This window comes from Tympanuchus pallidicinctus, unplaced genomic scaffold, assembly GCF_026119805.1.
Source record: "Tympanuchus pallidicinctus isolate F22 unplaced genomic scaffold, pur_lepc_1.0 scaffold3, whole genome shotgun sequence".
Classification (NCBI taxonomy): Eukaryota; Metazoa; Chordata; class Aves; order Galliformes; family Phasianidae; genus Tympanuchus; species Tympanuchus pallidicinctus.
This window is the reverse complement of record NW_026294747.1, coordinates 23,823,836-23,844,957: the sequence shown is the minus strand read 5'-3', so window position 1 is coordinate 23,844,957 and position 21,122 is coordinate 23,823,836. Positions and strand designations below refer to the sequence as shown.

General features: G+C 41.2%; 1 protein-coding gene and 1 long non-coding RNA gene across 3 annotated transcripts; one reads left to right on the top strand and one right to left on the bottom strand.

Annotated features, from left to right (window-relative positions):
- Positions 1-47: 47 nt before the first annotated feature.
- Positions 48-3,494, top strand: OIP5 (Opa interacting protein 5). 2 transcript variants are annotated; one of them, XM_052696297.1, is made up of 5 exons: positions 52-373; positions 451-517; positions 741-863; positions 1,561-1,642; positions 2,706-3,494. In XM_052696297.1, the coding sequence occupies exons 1-5, from the start codon at positions 67-69 to the stop codon at positions 2,823-2,825; spliced, it is 699 nt and encodes a 232-aa protein (XP_052552257.1). In that variant the 5' UTR covers positions 52-66; the 3' UTR covers positions 2,826-3,494. The 2 variants fall into 2 exon arrangements, with proteins under 2 accessions (XP_052552258.1, XP_052552257.1); XM_052696298.1 differs by lacking the exon at positions 741-863 and having other exon boundaries at positions 48-373.
- A 2,077-nt stretch (positions 3,495-5,571) lies between these two features.
- Positions 5,572-20,298, bottom strand: LOC128087067 (uncharacterized). The gene is made up of 5 exons (XR_008209643.1): positions 20,156-20,298; positions 18,037-18,139; positions 16,076-16,110; positions 15,254-15,476; positions 5,572-14,362 (listed from the first exon to the last, which is right to left on the bottom strand). It is a non-coding gene; the product is annotated as an uncharacterized LOC128087067 (long non-coding RNA).
- Positions 20,299-21,122: the final 824 nt, after the last annotated feature.

The following is a 21,122-nucleotide window of genomic DNA, read 5'->3' as shown; positions in this document are numbered from 1 at the left end:
AGCCCACCGCCCAATGGCCCCGTGCTGCGAGAATTGACGTCGCTATTGCCCAGTAACAGCGCTCCCATGGCGAGGCCGAGGAGGCGGGCGGTGCGCTTCAGCGCCGGACGGGAGGAGATGGCGGTGCGGAGGCAGCTGCGACGATTCTTCGAAGAGCCGCAGATCCGCGGCACGATCGTGGTGGAGCGGCCGCTCTCCTCCGAGCCTCCTCCGGCTCCTGCTCCCGCTTCGGCTTCAGAGGTGCCGCAGTGCTGCGAGCTGCGAGCGGAGGACTGCGCCGTGTTCCAGTGCCGCGGGTGCTGGGCGGTGCTGGGCGACTCGCTGCATCTGTGCGCGCTGGAGGAGCAGCGCCTCGGCCTCGTCGTCTGCCTCAGTCAGTGCTGCGGGCCGGGCTGGGGCTGGTTCCGCCTCCGCACGCTGCTTCTCCACGCGCTTCTCCTCTCTCCTCAGGAGTCACCAGCAACGTGCTGTGCGAGGAGGAGCTGATGGTCGGCCTGGAGGGAGCCCTGACGGGATGGTGCGTAGCAGCGCCCTTACGTCACTTTGGAGTCTCAGAGCCTAAAGCGTTCCGTGCGATGCGCTGTGGATTTAATCTCTCCTTTCAACTTTGATTATTACAGAGGTTTTCCACGCCTGTTTGAATCTACGCTTAATCTGTGTCCTCTTGACAAGTGAGAAGCTGTATCTATGGTTTCAGAAGCTTTTATTTAATAATAGAATTGCTCTGCTTTTCCTTTTAGTGCTTACAACACGTTGTCTTGTCAGTCGTGTGGTACAGTTGTGGGCTTTGTTCTCTATTCTGCCTTCAGAGACCTGACCCATCTCCGAGGCTTCTTCTGTTTCTTCAAGAAAAGCATCTTCTGGTGGGTGCTCTGCCCAGTGTTTTGACGGTCAGGGATTTCATGGCAATTTGCAACTTATTCCAGCACGAATACAGCTAACACGCACCTAACAAAGGCTGCTTTATTGAGAGCGTCACTGGGATTTTAATATTCTGTTCTCACTTTGTGTCGTCATGATTCCATTCGATTTACCTTATACTTTCTGAGTCTCTTCACATCAAAGTTTAAATTCAGCTATTTGCGGTACTGAGATCTCCTTCAGTTCCAGACCCACCTAACTAATGTCAGAGATAAAACAGGTCTGCGATAGATGGACCTGATTATAGAATCACAGAATTGTTTGAGTTGGAAAGGGCCTTTACAGGCCTTCTCGTCATCTAGTCCAACTCCCCTGCTATGAACAGGGACACCTACAGCTAGAGCAGGGTGCTCAGAGCCTGGTCCAGCCTGATCTTGAATGTCTCCAGGATCAGGGCACCTACTTCAGCTCTGGGCAACCTGTTCCAGTGCCTCACTAGCTGGTACTGAGGGGATTTTATGATTTGGAAGTAAATGTGTTATGGTTTTTAGTATTTTCATTATCTAGGTACTTTAGGGAAGTACTTTAGGGAAGAGTTTTATCCGCTTTAAAATCAGCTCAAATAGTCTGTCTAAATGAATGCAACTACTTGTTTTCAACTGTTTTTCTTGTTTTTCCCATTCCCCATTTGTTTTCCAGTTATCTCTTAAAAAGCAAAATGATAATAGAAGCTTCTAAGGTGAAATTTCCTGCTGTGACCCTAAAGGATCAAATAGAGAAAGTAAGGTTTCCGCATGACTTTGTATGAAAATAGCAAGAAATACTTTTTGATACCAGTATTTTTGGCTAACTAAAAAACTTAATAATATTATTTTATCTGTAACACATATCAAGTTCTAGCTAATTTTCTGACAAAAGCATGGTTTTTCTTTTTTTAGTGAATGTGTATGTGTAATTTTGCTACCCAAATGTTGTCAAGAGGGAAGGGTACGTACTTCTCTGCGTATTGAAAGCAAAACAGAAAATCCTTTTTAAATAAAACTTTCCCTAAATATTGCTAGCTGTGTTGTTCCTAGAACTGAAAAGTCACTGTTGAAGAATAAAAAACACGTATACAGATTTGTCAAATTAAAAGGGATTCCATTATTTTTATATGGGAACTGACACTAAAAAGCACAAATGTCATCCAGGCTTAAGTTTCCCTGAAGCTGAAATAGATCATTCTGAGGTAAAAGTATGAGTGCTTCATTGCAAACACGCGTTGAGGGATTTTGGAAAAGTTGTATGTTGATTAGAGCGAGTGTTGGACTCTAGTGTTTGCTTTTTAAAATGTATCTTAAAGATATATCTTAAAAGATGTAAAGATAAGATAAAAGCTATAAAGATATATCTTGCCTACAGTACTTTTCATGTGTTAACTTAAGCCCCAAACTCTAGAAATTTTTGAAGGGTTGTCCTAAACTGATGATGATGCCATCTCCAGATTTTGTAAAGCAGAATCATAGTCTATGTAAAAAAACATGTAATGAGTTAACTAGAAAATACTGCCCTGATCACAGCAACGCTTCAGCAGCTCTTCAAGTGCAACATTTCCGTGCATCTCTGACACACTAATTGTGCTGGCCCACAATCATTTTTTTCTAGCACAGGTTTCTGATTTGAGTCCTGGTTAGTTTTGGCTTTTCTAGACATAGAACATAAAGTCCAGCATCATTTTGCATTTTGAAAGTCACCTGTGCTTTAGCTGCTGAAAGTGGGATGCATATCATTGAACATTAAACATCCAGAACAGTTTTCTCTAATCTTACAACTCCCATCTCTCTTTTTTCTTCTTTTTTTTCTAGCTGAAAGAAAGCCTTGTGATGACACACATGCGCATCGAATTGCTGATGAAGAAGGTGGAGCAACTGAAACAAAATAATGTGGCAGAAAACAAAGCTCTGCATCACATGGAATTGTCCTAATGCCAGGATATGCAATAGTCGATACCAAGAAATATTATGCCATTTTGAGGAACTACTGGAGTCGTTTCTGCAGCTCTGCTAAGTTTCATCATCTAGCATGAACGATTTACTTGTGCAGCATATAATTCTCTAAGACTGAACTTTGGTTGTGATTCTCCATAATGACTTCAAAGAGGTAGAATACTTTTTGCAACAATAAAATCAGGGCTATAGAACCCTACCAGACACACTATCATAACAATAACTGAGAGGAAGCGTTGTAATTTAAAGGTTCTTAAGGAGTTCTAAAGTTTTGTTGTATCTTTTCATATATATAGAATATTCATGGCAGCTAGCTGTCAGGTGATTCATTAGCTACATCTGGTATGTGAGACTTCTGAATAGCCTCCCAATGAATTGTTTGAAAGAATCTGCTTGTATATGTGGCCTGCAAAAGGAACAAGTTAGCATTTCCCAGAAGCTGCACAGCAGTGCTTGGTGACTCTATATGGTGCAAAGCTAACAGATTACAGCTAACAGGTTACAGATTTCAAATCAAGGTACAATGCTTGTTTCTTCCAAAGTCACCTGGAAATGCAGTCACATGGCTGCATGGATCAAGTTCTGTGTGCTCCATGAATCTTACGCTGTGAGCAGCTGCCTTCAATAAATTTGACTCTTTTATTAAGACTTCTGGATGGTCTTAGTCTGTTCTGATCAAGTAATAACACAGCCTTGTTAAGAGCTGTTCTGCTGGGAAGGAAGCAGATCTCTATTAAATTCCTCAACTGTGAGCTATAGAAATGGTTATTATCCATGTTTTACAACTTCTTTAAGTGCACAAATGCAGTACTTTTCAATGACAGCTAAATTTGGGCTATTGAAACACCTGAAGGCAGTGTTACTCACTCTTAAAATCTGCTTCACCGCCTATAACGATAAATGTTTCTTTCAGTGTATGCTCTAGCCTGAACCCTTAACTGGAGAGCTGTTGTTCTCAACAGCTGTCACTTTATACTCACGTAAAGTCTGGAGTTATATTTGACTGCTTCATTATTAAAAACAAATAATTTTTTTAAAGACTTCTTTACCTAAATTACATTTGAAGAACTGCTGCTCTTTGACTGGAGTTCTGTCACTAAACACACCCTGTGCAAACACCCTTCCCATCTCAGGTGTTTTCCATTATGTAACTTCACCTTTGCATTACTTCTAAGTGGCAGTTATTTGTTGTTGCATCAGTCTCAGAAACATGATTGATAATGGGACTACTCACTTCTGCCCTTCTGTTTGCTTTTTTTTTTGCGTTGACTTTTTTCTTGTCATAAAGCTTTACATTTGTACTACGTATAATATAAATAGTATTAAGTTCTCTTGCTTCATTTAGCTAAGAATCCACCCCTAAGAGAAAAAAAAATGCAGCTGTTGGTTACATTTTTATATATTATCTTTACAATGTGTTTTTTTAAATAAAAATGATGGGATTCACAAATAGGTATTATACAGACCTTGTTAGTATCATGCGAGTTGTAAGCTCACTTTTAAACTGCATTTGGCTGATCTTTTGAACTGGAAAGACTTCAGCTCTACTGTGTCATCGTGTGGAACTTTGTGCCTACTTGTCAAAAGATGTTTTTTCCTGGCACTGACTACTGCCCAACTGATCTGCTGGCACTCACAGCAGTACAGTTTAAGTAAAACCTGTTTTGAAAAGCAAACCACCTTAATTTAAAGAAATAAAATGCAACTGTATTGTCAGCAGTCTGCAGCAAACATTTACTAAGACAGTAATTTAAACCTAAGGCTCCAGTTTAAGTGATGTTTGAACTTTTCTTCCTGAAAGATTCAGCTTTCAATTTCACCCTGTCCCAGGCTCAAATTCTGCTGGAATCTACAGTTAATGAATGACTATACAGTTTTACAGTGTGCAACCAAATCTCTAGCTAGGTATCTTGAGATGTGTAGCCAGGGCCAGGCTGGCTCAGAAATATTTGCTTGAAAAGCAAGTCTCATGGTCAGGCCACAGCTGTCTTTATTCCTAAATGAGCTAACTGGCTGTTATCTTCTCTGGAACCTATAAAGAAAAGCAAGCAGAAAATGAAACAAATTAAGGTGAAGTGAGTTACTGAAGCAACAATCATACAATTAGTGTTTTATAAGCTAACATAAGAGTTAGCAATCTCTGAGAAGTTTTGGAAAGTTTACAGCAGTGTTAGTAGCCATGGCTTCTTCAACACAGTCCTCAGGAAGTGGTGTCTTACTGCTGTCTTATAGAGCTTCCCAAAATTGCTTCTAGCAGCAGTTGCAAGGAAAGTTGTGCCTACCTACAGGTTGTGAAATATTGACTGAAGGAATTGTTGAAAAGTTTCAGTCACCAAAATAAACACTCCACATGCATGAGAAACAGTTTCCAGAGAATTAGTCCTTGTAGGCAAGCCACTTTACAAGCATCCCAAGCTCTCTGCTACTGTCTAAAACAACCTTTGAAGCTTTTATTGGTAACTTGCCCATCTTAAATTAAGTTGCAATAGAGTGACAATTATTCTTGGGTTGCATTCCTGGAAGCTGGAGAGCCTCTTGTGACAGAAATCTGCTGAAACAGCTGGATCCAAAGCAGCCATACAGCAAATGGGTGTTTATCTCAAATTGTTAAGCACTGACAAAGGTACAGCAATGTTTCAGAAGTGCAAGAAGCACCTGACTGAAGATGCAGTGTATTGCAACTTGGTTAATCTGTCTTTTGAACAAATGACACATCAAGTCTTCGTGCATTCTCAGCCTGTGCTGCTTTATTGCTAAAAAAATTTGTATACAGGTGCAGAGTTTCCAAGTTCATTTTTAAACAGTTCCTCTTTACAGCGTCAAAAGAATAAAATCTTATCTTGAAATCCTCAAAGATGCATAGATATAAAAGCAAGCTGCCTTTTGGAAAAAACATCAGAATTTGCAGGGAAACATTCTTTTACTGTTACCATGTAAAACACGTGCAATGCAAGTACACAGATCCTAGTGATACCAGTAATTCTCTCCACTAACCCGTGTGAGTAATGCCATCAGAAGTTCAGTATAAGAAGTCTTCTCTAACCTGGTTTCTAAGTATTCAGCTTATTTTTAACAATCTATAAACACCTCTCCTTTGCCATTAGATCACATTTCTCAAAAAGAAGATGTCTTTACTGAAGTCCTAAAGTAGCTTACTCCCCAGGTTTTATATTGGAGAGGATAAGCGTGAACAATGGATTCAAGTGTTTGCTCATTACACAAAAGAAAACATACATAACAGTGTTCAAAACCACATGAAATGTTCAAAAAAAAAAAAAAAAAAAACCAAAACAAAACAAAAACCCAACTCAGCATTAGGTGGCCACAATTAACTGCTGGGCTAAACTTGTTTCACCAATTCCATTTTTTCTTGAAGAAGTCGGCTCAAAGGATTTCATTTCATCTAACTTTGTACAGTAAAATAGTTAAATCTTCTCTTACAATATTCCTATATTTATTTGGCAATTCTTGTATATCTAGAAAGCATTCGTGACAAAAACATGGCCCCATTGTAAACCCAAATCAGGGTGCTTTATGGATGGTTGGCTACAAAGTATGAACAGGAGTTAACTTGACACAATTCCTTCCTCCAAGACACCACCTCTTTCTGCTTAAGAAAGAGGACCGAGCCTCTGTACATGGAGAAGTTTTCTGCACAAGTTAAGCCCACCTGCAAAATTAAGCTAAGCCAGAAGTATGGAATTCTGCAGTAACACGCCAGTATTCTACTTGAAAATAGCAAAAGCGTTGGTGACATCCGCTGTGCTGTGTTATTTTCAAACCACCAGCAGAAATCCACTGCATTATTCACTAAAGGACTTGGGAAATATTACTGAAAGCAGAATAAAAGTTTACAGAAAGATGGCACCCAAGTTCCCTTTTACTTAATAAGTGAAATAAAGAAAAAATATTATATTGCAACCCGTGTTGCAGAAGATAAAGACCTTCAGTGATCAAATCTCATTTTCTGTTTTTAAAAATCTCCTTTTCAAAGAACTTAAAAAATATACAAGATTACCAGTATTTTCAGGTTCATTCCTGCAGATGCCATTATTGCTGGCTGGTACCAGTATGCTTCAGTACAGCTGCCTATGTGGCTAGAGAGTTACCTGAAAATACTGTCTATTAAAAAGCTATTCAACACCTGAAATATATGTACTGTGCTTATTAATTTCAGTCTTCTCCAAATAAGTTCTCTCACCACAGACAAGCTTATTACCTACTGTCTGGCAAACGCTACACTCATTTTGAGTCTGTTGTTTCTGTTACTGTTTTTTCTTTTTTTCCACCAGTTGCTCCTCCCTGCACCATGTAAGAAACTCTGCACCCTTTTCTTTGCTACAGCTGCAGCAGGTGAGAAACCTCATCTCGCCCCTAAACATGCTTAGTTCATGCCCTGCTTTTTACATGCTCAGGGCACTAATATGAACCAGACAAGAGGTTATGAAGGCGAGTTCTGCTGATCCTGGTTCCTGATTTACAGTTTTGGTGCCATGCTTCTGACCCTATCTATACATTCTGCCCCCTTCTCTACAGAGGCAGCACATTCTCTAAGAACAAAAACAAAACAATCCCAAAATTTGAGAATCAAAGCAGGAAGTTCAAGCTATTGGTATATAATTTCCTATTGCTTCATTATGTATAAATGCATATCTCAATTTACTGGTAATAACTACATTACACTAAACATTGTGAATCATGCATAATTAGAATACTAGCTCTAAGATTTGGTTTGTGGGCCTGTGCCATTTTCCTTCAGTTTCTCCATGCAGTTCTTCGTGCCTAAGGCATCACAAACCAGACACCTTTTATTTGACCTGCAAACGTGCTCATTTGGAGGGGAAGAGGAGAGAAGCAGACAAGACTTACACGGGACACGCTAAACAGTAAGCCACCTTTTATCTTTAACCTCACATGTTGTAAAGCCTAGGGAAATCTGTCTACATTACAACCTGGTACGTAGGCTCAGAGACAGAAACACACTCCTTGCTTATGTCAAGTACACCTACACTTTCTCAAAACTCAGGAGAAAGTGCAGAGCAGAATGAAAGGGAACAAATTATGGTAGTGTTCTGCACTGTTAAATGAGACACCCTGGTTAGACTGCTGGCTTTTGTGTGCCAATCAAAGTGCTACAGGGGCAATATGCTGGATTGTTCACTAAAAGAAAAGCAATGGAATCTAACTTGAACTGCCATTATGCAGCTCTGTACCCGAACAGCAAGCTGGATGAAGCTCTGAAGGAAGCCCAGACTGCTTACTAGAGAAGCCATTATTTCTAAGACTGGTTATCCATCAAAAAACATTCCTCTTCCACACTTTTCCATTTTCTGCTCAAAAACATACTGCCAACCTTTGTTAACGTAACCCTTGTATAACACATTAGTGCCCTAAAGCACACTACAGTTTGTTCTCACTCACCATCAAGTAGCCTTTGCAAGCCTTTTATTTTTGCCCTACATTTGACAACTATGCTCAGCTGCAGAGGTTGCAATCTGTCAGGTTGCAGCTCCCAGCACAAGTACTGGCTAGACTTACTGCAGCAGCATCACTGGGCAAGGGACTGTACTTATATGTAGCTTTTGGGGTTGCTACTGCTAAGTGGGTGGTGTCAAGAACAACCTCAGTGGTGGTCACTACACTTTTGATAACTCACAGTGTTGTAGCATATAACACTGCTACTTAGTTTTAGAAGCAGTGAAGCCAAGGAGTTCAGTTTGGAACAAAAGTCATGCCATAACACAATTGAAAGGCAATGGAATTTCCTTTGCAGCTGTGAAGATTGATATCCAGGATAGTATACACTGAAGCCTGAACTGAGAAGAATATGCAGATAGCTTGCCTAGCTACAAGTCTTGATTCCCTCCCCTTCTCTAAGTTAATGAGACCTTGACAATTTCTATTCCATCACAAAGTTCACACTTCTGAAGCCTAAACATGACCATGTTTTCATTGTTAATTTGCTGCTATGTAAATGTACTTGCCAATCACAAGCAATTAGTAATTTATTTAATGCAGTTGGATCACAAAGCTTCCAATGTTATCAATAATTCAATAGCTGGAATTTAAGCTGATTTTAACTTCCCAGATCAGTTATCTTTTCATACTCATTACACATGAACCAATTTAGACATGTTTATGCTTATCTTGGTTACTTCATACTGTAAAAATGCTCACAGCCCTTAACAATCCCACTATCAACTTATGAAGAGCCAAAAGGCTTCATTCTAGGTCACCTCAGAACATTCAATGCCTCCCTCCAGCTGGAAACTGCATTCCAAATTACTTCAGCTTTCTAGAATAAATCTAGCCAGCCAGATCTAAGCTTCTGATGCAGTAATTCTGTTCAGAACACAGTACCATCTGTGGGCCATATAGTCTCCACACACTTCTGTACCTGCACTGAAATCACAGTCAGCTATGGATGCTTTAGAACTCCTGTGGCTCCTTTATGTAACACTTCGACAGCAAATGCTTTGCTGGGTGCAGAGGCTACAGCTGTAGATCAATATCCCTTTCTGTAACCAGAGGCTTCACAGTGCTTGCCTTGGCTAGACTTCAAACACTAACAGTAACCAATGGTCTGAAACTGAATGTTTAGCAAGTCTAAAATTATGTTTGCTGTACAGTAACATTTTTAGAATCCTGAAAATCTCCTTTGGAGTATACAAATACTGTCTATTTTATTTTATTTTTTAAGACCTGTCATTCATATAAAGATCGGTCTTTTTAAACAAAGAAGTACCTACAATAAAATTCTAATTTCAGAAAGTTTCTTTCCACAGTCCAGTTTTGGAAGGGTCTAGTTTCCCTTCAGAGGCTGAGCAAGCACTGGACTACGAAAAATGAAAAAGAAACAGGGAAACTTCAGCTATCTGAAAAGATATTTCAGAAAAAACTGCCTGCTTTTTCCCAGCACCCACTGACAGTGCTTCAGATACGTGACACAGCTCAACAGTAGTACAAGGTTAATGAACTAAGAATTCAAGTGCCAAATTCCCTCCAATGAGAGGAACACTAAGAGGAATTCACCCATCTTAGGAAAAGAGACTTTTCACCCAACTCCCTGCAGCACAGAGCGCCACAAACTTATTTGGTTATTACCCACCTACTCTACTGTACAGCCTTGCTAATGCAAGTTATTTACTATCACATGCAAAACAGTTATTGCTACTAAAGTTCTATTTTCTTATTAAATCATCTTATGGCTTTGTTTGCATCAGGGATTCTTCCCCCTACGTACTGTGCTATTTTGCATTCCAGTTTCAGAGGTATTTTTTTCAATTGATTCTCCCAAGCACTAAACTACTTTATTCAATGGTACAACTACTTCTGTTCAGAATTGAACCTAAATGAGCACAAGTCCCCCAGAACTCTGCTGTAAATGGCCCAACAACCCAATTTTCCTGGCAAAGCATTGGATGCAGAGAGACAGGGGGACGTTGTTATCTACACTAACTCTGCAAGGATTACTGGTTTTGCATCAAAGAACATGCTACTTGATTGATTACTTTAGAGATATATCCTATTAAAATTACAAAACCGAGCCACCCATTCCATCCCCCCTCCTAATGGCCATTTACAGGCAGGTCTCAGGAAAAATAAGATGCAGTATCCTCTCTAAACCAACAAGAGAATTTTGTTCTCGTAAAGAGAGAAGTGTGTGAAGAGCAACACTGGCACCAAATAAAAGATTTTTTTCCTAGGAAATCAGAGGATGCCATCCACAGAGCACTACACACCTCAGGAATCATACCAGTCTCTTATCCGACCAGCCCAAGCTGCCCACTGAGTGCTAAATCAGTTCAACTTCCCCGGGTCTAAGTTTTCCTTCTGAAAAAAACAGAGGGAGAAATGTAAGTTATTAAAATTGAGATTAGAGCTGGAAAGCAATGCTGGGAGTTACCCAAAATACGAGATACTGAATCCTCAATAGGTGGGGAATCTACGATCCATAGGCTAAATATTGCCTGCTGAACAGATACAGGCTGCAATGTTGATTTTCAACAGCCCTTAACCCTACTACATTCTCTCTTATTAAGATGTGTGTAAACGCAGGATCCACCAAAGGTGTTAAAAGATTCAATAGGACTTCAGAAAAGAAAAAAAAACAACCAACAAACCTATCCATTATTGCACAAATTGTTTAAGTCTTCTATGTAAAATTGGCAGATAGCATTTTGCTACCAGCAACTAAATGAGAGTAATGTATTGTTTATTGTAATTACATAATCAGATTCGAAATATATGTATGTTTTTAACTTAACAGATTTTGCAAGTAATATTAAGGTAGCAGAGAGGTGCAAAAAATGTACGCTAACTCTTCAACATATTCATAATCCTGATAATATCATATGATGGGTTATACTAAAACTGAAAATGCTGCTCAGAAGAAGAAAACACCTTCAACAGAGACTAAAAAAGAAAAGGATAACCTGTGACAGAGATGAGAACTTTGGATGCTTACGTACACTAGTTTACAAAGATACACTGAAAACAAAACACTAACGATGATTCTATGAAGCCCATTTCTAACGATAGCATTGTCAAAGGGAGGATACTGCATACTTAGACCATGTTTGTGATATTTCTACTGTATCCTTTCTATTGTTAATTACATTATCATCACGGTTTATTAATAAATTTGTCACTCTGAAATTGTAAAAATACTACTAGGCTCATGCACTGATCCTAACATGGCACTACAGTTTGCTACAAAGCACTAATGCTTATGGAACTATACACATCTCAAAATGGAAGACATTGGTGATTTTGTTGTTTTCAAACAACTTGTAACATCATTTTGTCCACAAGTATTAAAATATATATATGTATATATATATATGATCTATTGCACATGCCCCTTGTTTCTGTAATCTTTCACACAGGAAGATTTCCAACCAACACAGAGAAAAAGTGGAGCAAGAAAAAGTAAGTATGTTGAGGCAGCATTTCCTAACAGCGGTTTTATAAGAGGCCGCTGGAAAGGTATGGCAGTGGGGTCTTCTGGGCACACATTATTGGAGTATTACTTCTGAGAAAGCCACAGATCTTTAGCCCCACTAAAAATATTATGTTCTAAGCTACAACTTGAAAACTAACATTGTTCCATTGCCAGGGTTAGAAGTCAGTTCTATTTTTTTTTTTGTTACAACGCAGGGTTCCAAAACGTTGAGGGTTATTCTTACAGAAGTGGAAAGGGCTGAAAGCGTCTACTCTCTAGTCAGAAAGATCTTTATGGTTTTGTTCATACCCACAGAAGAAAAAATTTCATTCCTGTCCCCCAGTATTTTGTTATCAAGCTCTGCGAGAATCTACTGCTAGCTCTAATGTTAGAAGGATGAGTATGGGCAAGAAGAAGTAAAAAAACCAAGATTCAGAATCAGATGATTTTTATACCAGACACTTTTCAACACATAATCCTAAGATATTAACAGTATTTTCCATCAGTTAGAGATGGATCCTGCTTCTACAGACATCTACTATGGTAGATGTTTCCTATTGGTTTCAACGTAAGAAGGTTCTAAATGAAAAATGTGCTTTTCTAGATGCATCTGGTACCAGAAAATTCAGATCACATTCAACAAAGAAATCCTATATTCTTAAAAGAAATCAGACCAAGTTGGTGGTTGCCTCAACTGGATTAATGTAACTCATCTAAACTAATAAAAGGAACACAGCTTATCACAATGTTGCATATAATTTAAGTGCACCTCTGCTCATTACAGTGGGCATAATTTTGATACGCAGTGTCTTAACCACCCTGCTTAGCTTACATGTTTCCACGTATCAGACCCAAAAAAACGGGAAGGGCTTTCACTAAATCTTACTGTTACAATGCAAGTCTAAACACAGATCTAACCTTACTCTGAGGAACAGGATCAGTACCAACATCTGTCCTTCCTCTGCCATGGAAACTTGGTCCCCATAAAATTTCACCACATTTTATGTTTCAGAACGCCACCCTTGCAATTTATCAGTAAGGTTTAAGAAAGATTTCAATTGTTGGCTTTTCCAGCCATTTTCAGTCCGTCTGGCTCTCTCCAGTAGTCTTCTGAAACAAAAGACAAAACAAAACACCCCACCCAACCATGCTATTATTCCCCAAAACATAGCACTAGAGCCTATACCCCTTATTTGATCAAGATTTAAAAATATTTTAAGCTAAATCATATTTTGTAATGTTTGGATTAAGGTGCACTAAGAAATCCAGACTTGAAATGGAGATTATTTTTTGCCAAGAAATCTTACTTGCCATATCCAATAACACAACAAGGAGCGTGTGAACAGTATAAGATCCCACCTCAAAATGATTGAAAATATCTTATTTCATCACAAACAATGGAGACAGAGAACCCAGTGTAAACATAAGAACAACAGATAGCGCCTTAATTTGGGAAGGAATAAGAGGAACCAGAAAAAGGCCCACTCTACGCATTTCTGCTATCTCTCAACTCGTACCTCTCACGTGGCTGAGCTCATTCTGGGCCTAGACGATGGAAACACACAAGCCGTCTCAGTTCTCAGTCGCAACAGAATTAAGAATTTGATTCCATCAGCAATATGAAAAAGCTGAATCTGTGTCATGGAAGCCCAGGGGGTAAGCTGCAGCTTTATACCTTGGGTCTCTTCCATCTCATCAGAAGTTAATTTCTTTAATAAAGAAGTTCTGTCACATCTTTTCAACTGTAGAATGGTTTTGTTCCTTTTGCTGCTAAGGATCCATAAAAAGCCCAAAGGAGGGAATGATTAATGCGAACTTAATCATTATCTTGTAACCCTAGAGGTCCTTAAAGCTTCATTTTTCTTTGCTAAAAATGAAGTGGTGCAGAGTAATTTCTCCTTCTGCTCAAAGTTCTTCATAGCCAGAACTTATGTGGGTTTACACACGCAAATATACATTTTGATCACAGATTGGGATGATGCTGTTACACACTACAGACAAGGTGATTCTGCACTTGTTCCTATGCATTAGCTGCTTTGTGTGAGTTAACATCAAGACATTTATCTACAGAGTCAAGCCAGGATCCTGAACTACAAAATACCTGTTATGTGTGGAACTTCTCCAGTTGCTTGGCAAGTTTCTTCCTCGTAACAGAGCAGAAAGTATGTCCTGGTTTCTCTCTGCATACATGGCAATGCATGCAGATACTTTATATGTCAGGAATTTCAATATGACACAGTGAAGAACTTAATCTTCTGAAAATGAGGAAGATATCAGTGAAAAACACCAGCTTCCACTTGCATCTGATTGCAAAGTTTTTTCTTATTTTAAAACAAAGTGCAGATAGCCAAATGAAGAGCTGGCACTGAAGACATTTCTTCAGGTAAACTAATGCTGACTTCTGTTACTTTGCTTTTGAGTTCTGATGAAGCAGTAGGTTCCTTCCGTAGGAGATGTAATCTCAGGAATCAAATGTTGGGTGAGATGGCTGACACAAGAAGGGAAGAGATCTTTGTTCATCCAGCTCCATGAAAGTGAAGGACAGGGTTTTGTTCACTAGAACAGAAACAGCCTGTGAGCAAGCAAAAGGACAATCATCTTAAATGTTAGGAGAGGATCTGGAATTCCAAAATGAGAAGGAAGAAAGGTAGTTTAGGAAACAGAATAAAACGTACTTCACATTAACACAGTCGCTGGTTCATTATTTTTTTTTTTCTAATGGACAAAAATAGTTGGATTCAGACTGCAATTATCCCTTGTTCTATAAGATCTTATATACCTCATTTGGATGTCCATAAACTGGCTAATGATAGACTATAGAAATACTGAACTACACACTTACTCAGAAGCAGTGCATCCGAAAGTACACCAATGTTAAAAAGCTACGAGACTTCTCAACTGTGGCTCTGACATATGCTATGACAATGTTGAGATAGTACTGGAATGCACACAGAGAGAATAAAGTTTGCTATAGCAGGTCCCAATTCAAAGAGACACTCTAAAGTGTTACCTAATTAATGACAAAACTGCCAGTGCTGTAGCAGAAAAAAAAAAAGCACTTATGACAGCTGTAAAATCACAGATCAGGTGGTTGGTTTTTTTTTTTTTTACTCATTTTCTCCACACTTGTCCACAGCGTAGACAGAGTTCGCCAACTGCCATCTTGTCACTGATCTCCTGGCCTTTCGTCAGTGACACACCCAGAATTACCTAGTCACAGAAGCTGTTAAAATATGTTTGTTTTTTCCTTTAAGGTTGACGTCAGCCTGGATTAGAAGGTAACATGAGTACAGTCCTGCATTCTCCTATTCAACAATGAGAGATGTGAAAAAGGAAGCGTTTTTTCTCTCTAGTTTCTTTCTCAAATATAAGAGCATGAGGATACATCACGTTTTCTAACTTTTCCCACCCCTCGTTTTCCCCGATCTGTCCTTGTGTGCCTTTCTCATATTACTCTAATTACCTTACTCCTTTAGTTGTTCAGAAACAATCTTCAGGTAATAATTTTCAACTCCTATATTAGAAGTAGTGAGTAGGCCATGAAAATGGCAATACAGCACACCGCCATCACCTTTCACCTTCTTCATGAGGCACGCAAATATTTCAGCGGATCATGAGCTTGAGTATCCATGCCCACAACTGATGGGAAAGTCTTATTCTTATCATGAAGGTGAGGAAAAACAGACCTGCAGAGATGCAAAAAACACGCCAAAGATTTATAGCTAAGCTGAGAATGGAATCTAACAGTCTGTTATATACCTTAACTACCAGAATATGCCTACTTCATTTACAGGGAAAAATAAACAAATCAAAATTCTAGAAGTTGATTGTCACACTCAGACATTTTGAATTCGCTTTCTTTTACTTGATAATTGACATTTGGTTACATTACTGTTCTTCCAATCCTTCTGTTTAACAAATCTACCTTTAAGATAACTACTCTAAGATAATGGAATGACACGGTTGCTGTCTCAGAAGAGTAAAATGACAACATGGATCAGGTACTTAATAACTTCCAAAGCATTTATTTCTGTTTGCATATACACAGTTAAATCAAGGTTTATTACAAGCAAAGCCCAAGTTGAAATCTGCGCTGAGACAAAATTCCAGTTCTCTAAAAGGATTCTAAGTTTTTTCTTAAAATCTCACTAACTGATGCATTCAGTAAGGGAAAGAAAGAAAAAAGGGGAAAGAAGGGAAGGTAGAGAAAGAAGGAAAGGAACAAAAAACCTGGTAAGTTTAGTATTTTATATTTAGTACCTACATAATCTTTTGGTTCACTCACCACTATTTTTCAACACAACATTCTCTTCAGAGAATCTAGAGAGAGAGATGAAAAATTAAATGAAATTTACATCTAGGAAGCTATTCAGATAACAGATTATTATTTGCACAAGACACAGAAGATCATCTACGTCTTCAAGGAACTAGTTAACACTTTGAGGCCTTTTACATTAAACACGAGGTTGCTTTTCAGATGATCACTGCTACCGCCTTCTTTCAGTGTGAGGGAAAGGACGGTTAAGTGAGTCAGAGCTAAGTACGGAATACCCAGGATGGGTAACTTTAACAGGATGGAGTGGGAAGCACATGCCCAAAACATGCCTGGAATGCTTTGGTCCAGAAACCATTCTCCTTCCTGAAGTAAAACCATGTGTGTAATTCCTTCCATAGAACGCAGTATAAGCAGTACTGATTTACCTTTTCCCTGGAATCTGCTTTGCTGGTCACAGCCCATATTAATCTCATTATATCTGGAGAATTAAGTATACACCAATGCTCAAATTAATTCACTGTATATATTTTGAAAATAAGCAACAGTTTATAGTAAGCTATAATGTGTCAATTTCATAGGAACTGAGGAGGACACAACAATTTCAGCCTCCAGTAAGGCAAGGAACTCTTGTATAAATATAAGCCACTACAGCAAGGAGTCAAAATACCTTTTCTCAAGGATGCTGAGCCACCAATTACAAGCGTAGTTGGTTGCTCTGAACACACCTCTCAGATCACACAAAACTACTGGCAGCCTCACCAAAGTATTCCTGAGCTTTCACCCTCCTGCACAACACAGTGCCACTCTCGGTACTTCTGCAGGCAGCAGAGACCTGCACCTCCAGAAAATCTGCACTGAGCAGATGATCCCTAGCACTGGGCTTCAGGCTGCTTGGACCATCGTCCTGTTGTCAGTTCTGACTCTCCTGATTTGAGCCCCCCACAAGAACTTGACAAGTACTGTGCAGCTTCAAGAGGCTGAGGAATCAGTAGTAACTGATTACCAAAACAATTGATTTAATAAATAACAGTTATCTAATTCTCCAAGCTTACTTATCAAGCAAATGGAAACAAGACATTGTCCAAGATTGGTCTTTGAGAAGTTGGGTTTTCCTTCACTCGTCCTAAACCTACAACTTCAGAAAGTCTTTTTACAAAAAGGCCACAGGTGACATAAATAAAATAAAAAATAATGTCGCACCCAATACTGATTATTTATTTTAAGTTCACTGATTTTGGATACCCCAGTTTTTAACCAGTCTTCTTGATATGCTTTCTATCTGATTTCCATAGGGGATGTGGGAGAAGGTTCACAACAGCATCAAAAGAACTTGCTAATGCAACCAGATATAAATCAAGGCTATTTAAAATTAGCAGGCAGTGAAACTGACAGTGACAGCAGCAACTCCATAATTAAAATCTATGGGAAATGCAGGGGAAAAAAGTTATTTTTCTTGTTTCATACATTACTCTGAACATATAATCTAGAACAAGAAATACCTGTGAAAACTCAGCATTATATATATAGTTTCTTTCCTGTTAAACATTTCAAAACTACTATTTTACAGAGTTTTGACCTATTGCCCACTGATATTCCTTTCATCTACTGTAACTAAAGGTTAATTTCCGTGAACTCTGGGGGGGGAAAAAGGTCAATCTATTGACATAACCAGCACACCAGAAGTACAACGGACACTAAAATGAAGAATATACAACTATATAACCTGAGAAGTGTATGAGGAAGACTTAGAAACAGGCTTATGGAAAAGGGTCACAGAGACAAATAGTCAAAAGTTATATTTGATGGAGATATGTGAAAATGCATAAAGCAAAATTAGCACTTAGGATACCATGTCCATTGAGGACTTTCCAATAGCTTAAAGTGCCAAATGTAACTAGAAAGCTGATAATGACAAAAGCTTATATTACAAAACAAGAAGTAGCATAATCATAATATGTATATATACATACCATCACAGAGCAGGTACAGGGCTCTCAGAAGGGCTTGCATTATCAGCACCTTAGTTAGTAGGTCCTCGGGTGCATCCTTCCGCAATTTCAGGAGACATCCCATCTGGCAAGAGAAAACAGTGACAATTCACAGAACGGAACAGGGTGGAGAGACAGATCACTGTCAGCTCCAAAAGGATACACTGAGTGCACCAGCAGTACAGAACAGACAACACGTTGGGAGTCCATAGGACATAAGAACTTGCCAGCTGATGTCCCTTGTCCTCTGCAAAAGATCCCTGACTGCTAGACAGATGAAGTAAGCCATACTCCTGCCACACTCCCTTGGCTGCTGGACGGACATCTCAGGCACTGCACACATCCAGCTGTTAATTAGATTCCAAGCCTAAGTCACTGTAACCTGTTCCTATTTAAAATAAATTTACCCTCACCTCCTCTAAGGTTCCTAAGGATATTTCCTATCTTTTTGGTACACTGCTACTTCCTACAGCAGTAGATAAAATAGGCAACGCTGTTTCACAGCTGCAATTTCTATACATATCATAGTGACGGAATAGATAGGTCCTATGGCTCTCTACTTTTCAAGCAAAGAAACATCCCTGGTTGCACATCCCATTTTAGGGAAACTGCTTGTGCCTTTGCGTCTTCCATTCAGGTAACCATCAGCACTGCTTTCAATCATCATTTCTTTTCTAGTTTTACAGGATGAACATGGGAGGTGTTGAAGAGGTACTTCAGACTCTTCACAGACTCGGTCAGAAAGTGCAGCCTTAGTCAGCCCCTAATTTTTGACATCCCAATGAGAGGTGTAAGATGCACAGCCTAGGCACATATTGCATAGGCTCACAGCACCACAAGCAAGACTGTAAAGCAGTGCAATCTGTCAATGTGGCAATTTCTTTTTCTAATTTATTTTTGTACGACTTCTGAAAGTTCTTGAGCATTCAAAGCAATTAAGAATATATACTAAACCAAATGTACTTCGTTACTGCTCAAAACTGTACAGCTTCACATGAAGAGAGCCGATAGGTTACCATTCTTCTAATTACAGTATAAAGAAAACTTATCTTTATACATTATATGATCAAGGCAAATCGCTTGGTATATTTCAATCATTTAATTTCAAACCATTCATACACAGACACGTCTAAGCAGGTATACAGCAGCAGTCTTAACACTGGGTTGCTCACAAGCTGCCCTTACTGTTACTAGGAGAATGATACAGCATAAGGGATAGAAACATGCTGCAGCACATACAAAGCATTCCTTAGGAAATGGTCTTAGAAGTAGCTACTGCTTTTAGAACTGGTTGCCAAATAACACTTAACGTTTCTTCCAAGCTATTCCATTGGCTACAAACAAATTTCTTATTATCAGGTCATGCAAGACGACATTCTGTGTCTACACGGGATCTAAAACTTGTCATTTAGCCACTTTGGTGGGTTATCTTTTTTTACTTTTACCTGACAGTGAAAACATAGCCATTTCGAACTCTGTAACAAACTAGATTTAAAGAACTATTATAAAACATGAGACACAAGGCACTCCCGTGCTAGAGACGGCTTCCGACCCGTACACGCAGAGAAGGGCAGGAGGATCTCAATGACAGCTTACCGACGTCTAAGGCCCTTTTCACCTCCCTAGCGGTTGCCACCCGCGCCGCTCGGTCCACCTCGAACCCCGCAATGGGCGCCGTCCCGAAGTTACTTTGCTCCGTGGATCGCTCCCGCTTTCCGACGGCGTCGGCTAGCCCGGAGCCACCACGTCCCGCGTCAAGAGGGCGCGGAGCCTCCGGACGGCAGCGCAACCGCCCGCCTCGGCTCCCCTCCCCGCCGCGGCCCGGCTCCGCTGCCGAGACCAACCAAGACCACCGGGCGGTCGCTTCTCACCGGGGCGCCGCCCGCGGCTCTGCCGTCCCATCTCGCCCCTGAGGGCCGCTGCGGCGGGGAGGCCGCGCTGCGGGGCGGGGGGCCGGGAGTCGCCCGGGTGCGCGCCGGATCCGGCCCAGAGCCTAGGGAAGCGGCGGTGCGACGGTGCCCGAGCCCGGCCCGGCGAGGGATCGGGGCGGCTGGATGGGCGCGGCCTCCCGACGGAATCCTCGTCCACCTGCTGCACTCACCTGAGCGCGGCCAAGGCCGCGGGGCCGCGGCCGGCCCAGCCCCTCCGCCTCTTCCTCTCACTCCGCCATCTTCCCCTCCTCACCGCGGCCACCCGGCGGGGGGCTCTCGGCTCCCGGCGACGGCGTCCCGCCCCCTCGGCAGCAAGCCTATTGGATGCCGCTCCCAGGCATCCGCCGTCCGGCTTGGACGTCGATTGGTAGTCGGCACCGTCCGTCACGGATGCTCACCGCCCACCTCTGAGGCTGCCCTTTCCGATTGGCTCCGCGAAGAGCACACGCCCGCGGATCGACTGGCTCGGGCCGCGTGAGCGGGCCGCCCTCGGGCGAATCCTCCCTTGACCTCTACGGGAATGGGAAGGAGCGGCTCGGGAAGGAGCGGCCCCGGCGGAACGGGCGGCGCCCGCGGGCTGAGGCCCTCCGGCCGCAGCTCGGCGGGGAGGAGCGGGCCTGCTCCACAGAGCATGCCGGCGGCCGCCCCTGGCGCCGGGACCGACGCTCCCCGCCCTCCATTCGGCGCACGTTAACGGTCACGTCCTCGGTGCCGCGTACGGAGCGGCCGAGCCGAGCTGAGGTGGGCCGCTCGTTAGAGCGGCTGCCTCCGCTCCCACTGCCGGATCCCGTGCGCAGACGCATCTATTTTTATCGCCCCCGCCAGCAACTGTAATTTTACGCTTGAAGACGACCGGTGAACGCATCGAGTAGTGTGAAGGAGTACGGATCCATTCACAGAGCTCCCGAGAACACCCCCAGCGCGCACTGACTCATCACGGCTACAGGCGGCCCGCTCCGCTACCGGGCAGCTTCGTGCCCGCGGTCGTGTCAAAGGAAACCTGCCGCCTCCACTGCTAACATCTGAACACTATTCTCAATTTTTTTTTATTTTTTTTTTTTTTGCGGAGATCTGTTTACATCTGTACAGATTCCTTTTGAAATATTTTAAATTAAACATGAAATCTCCCTTCTGTAC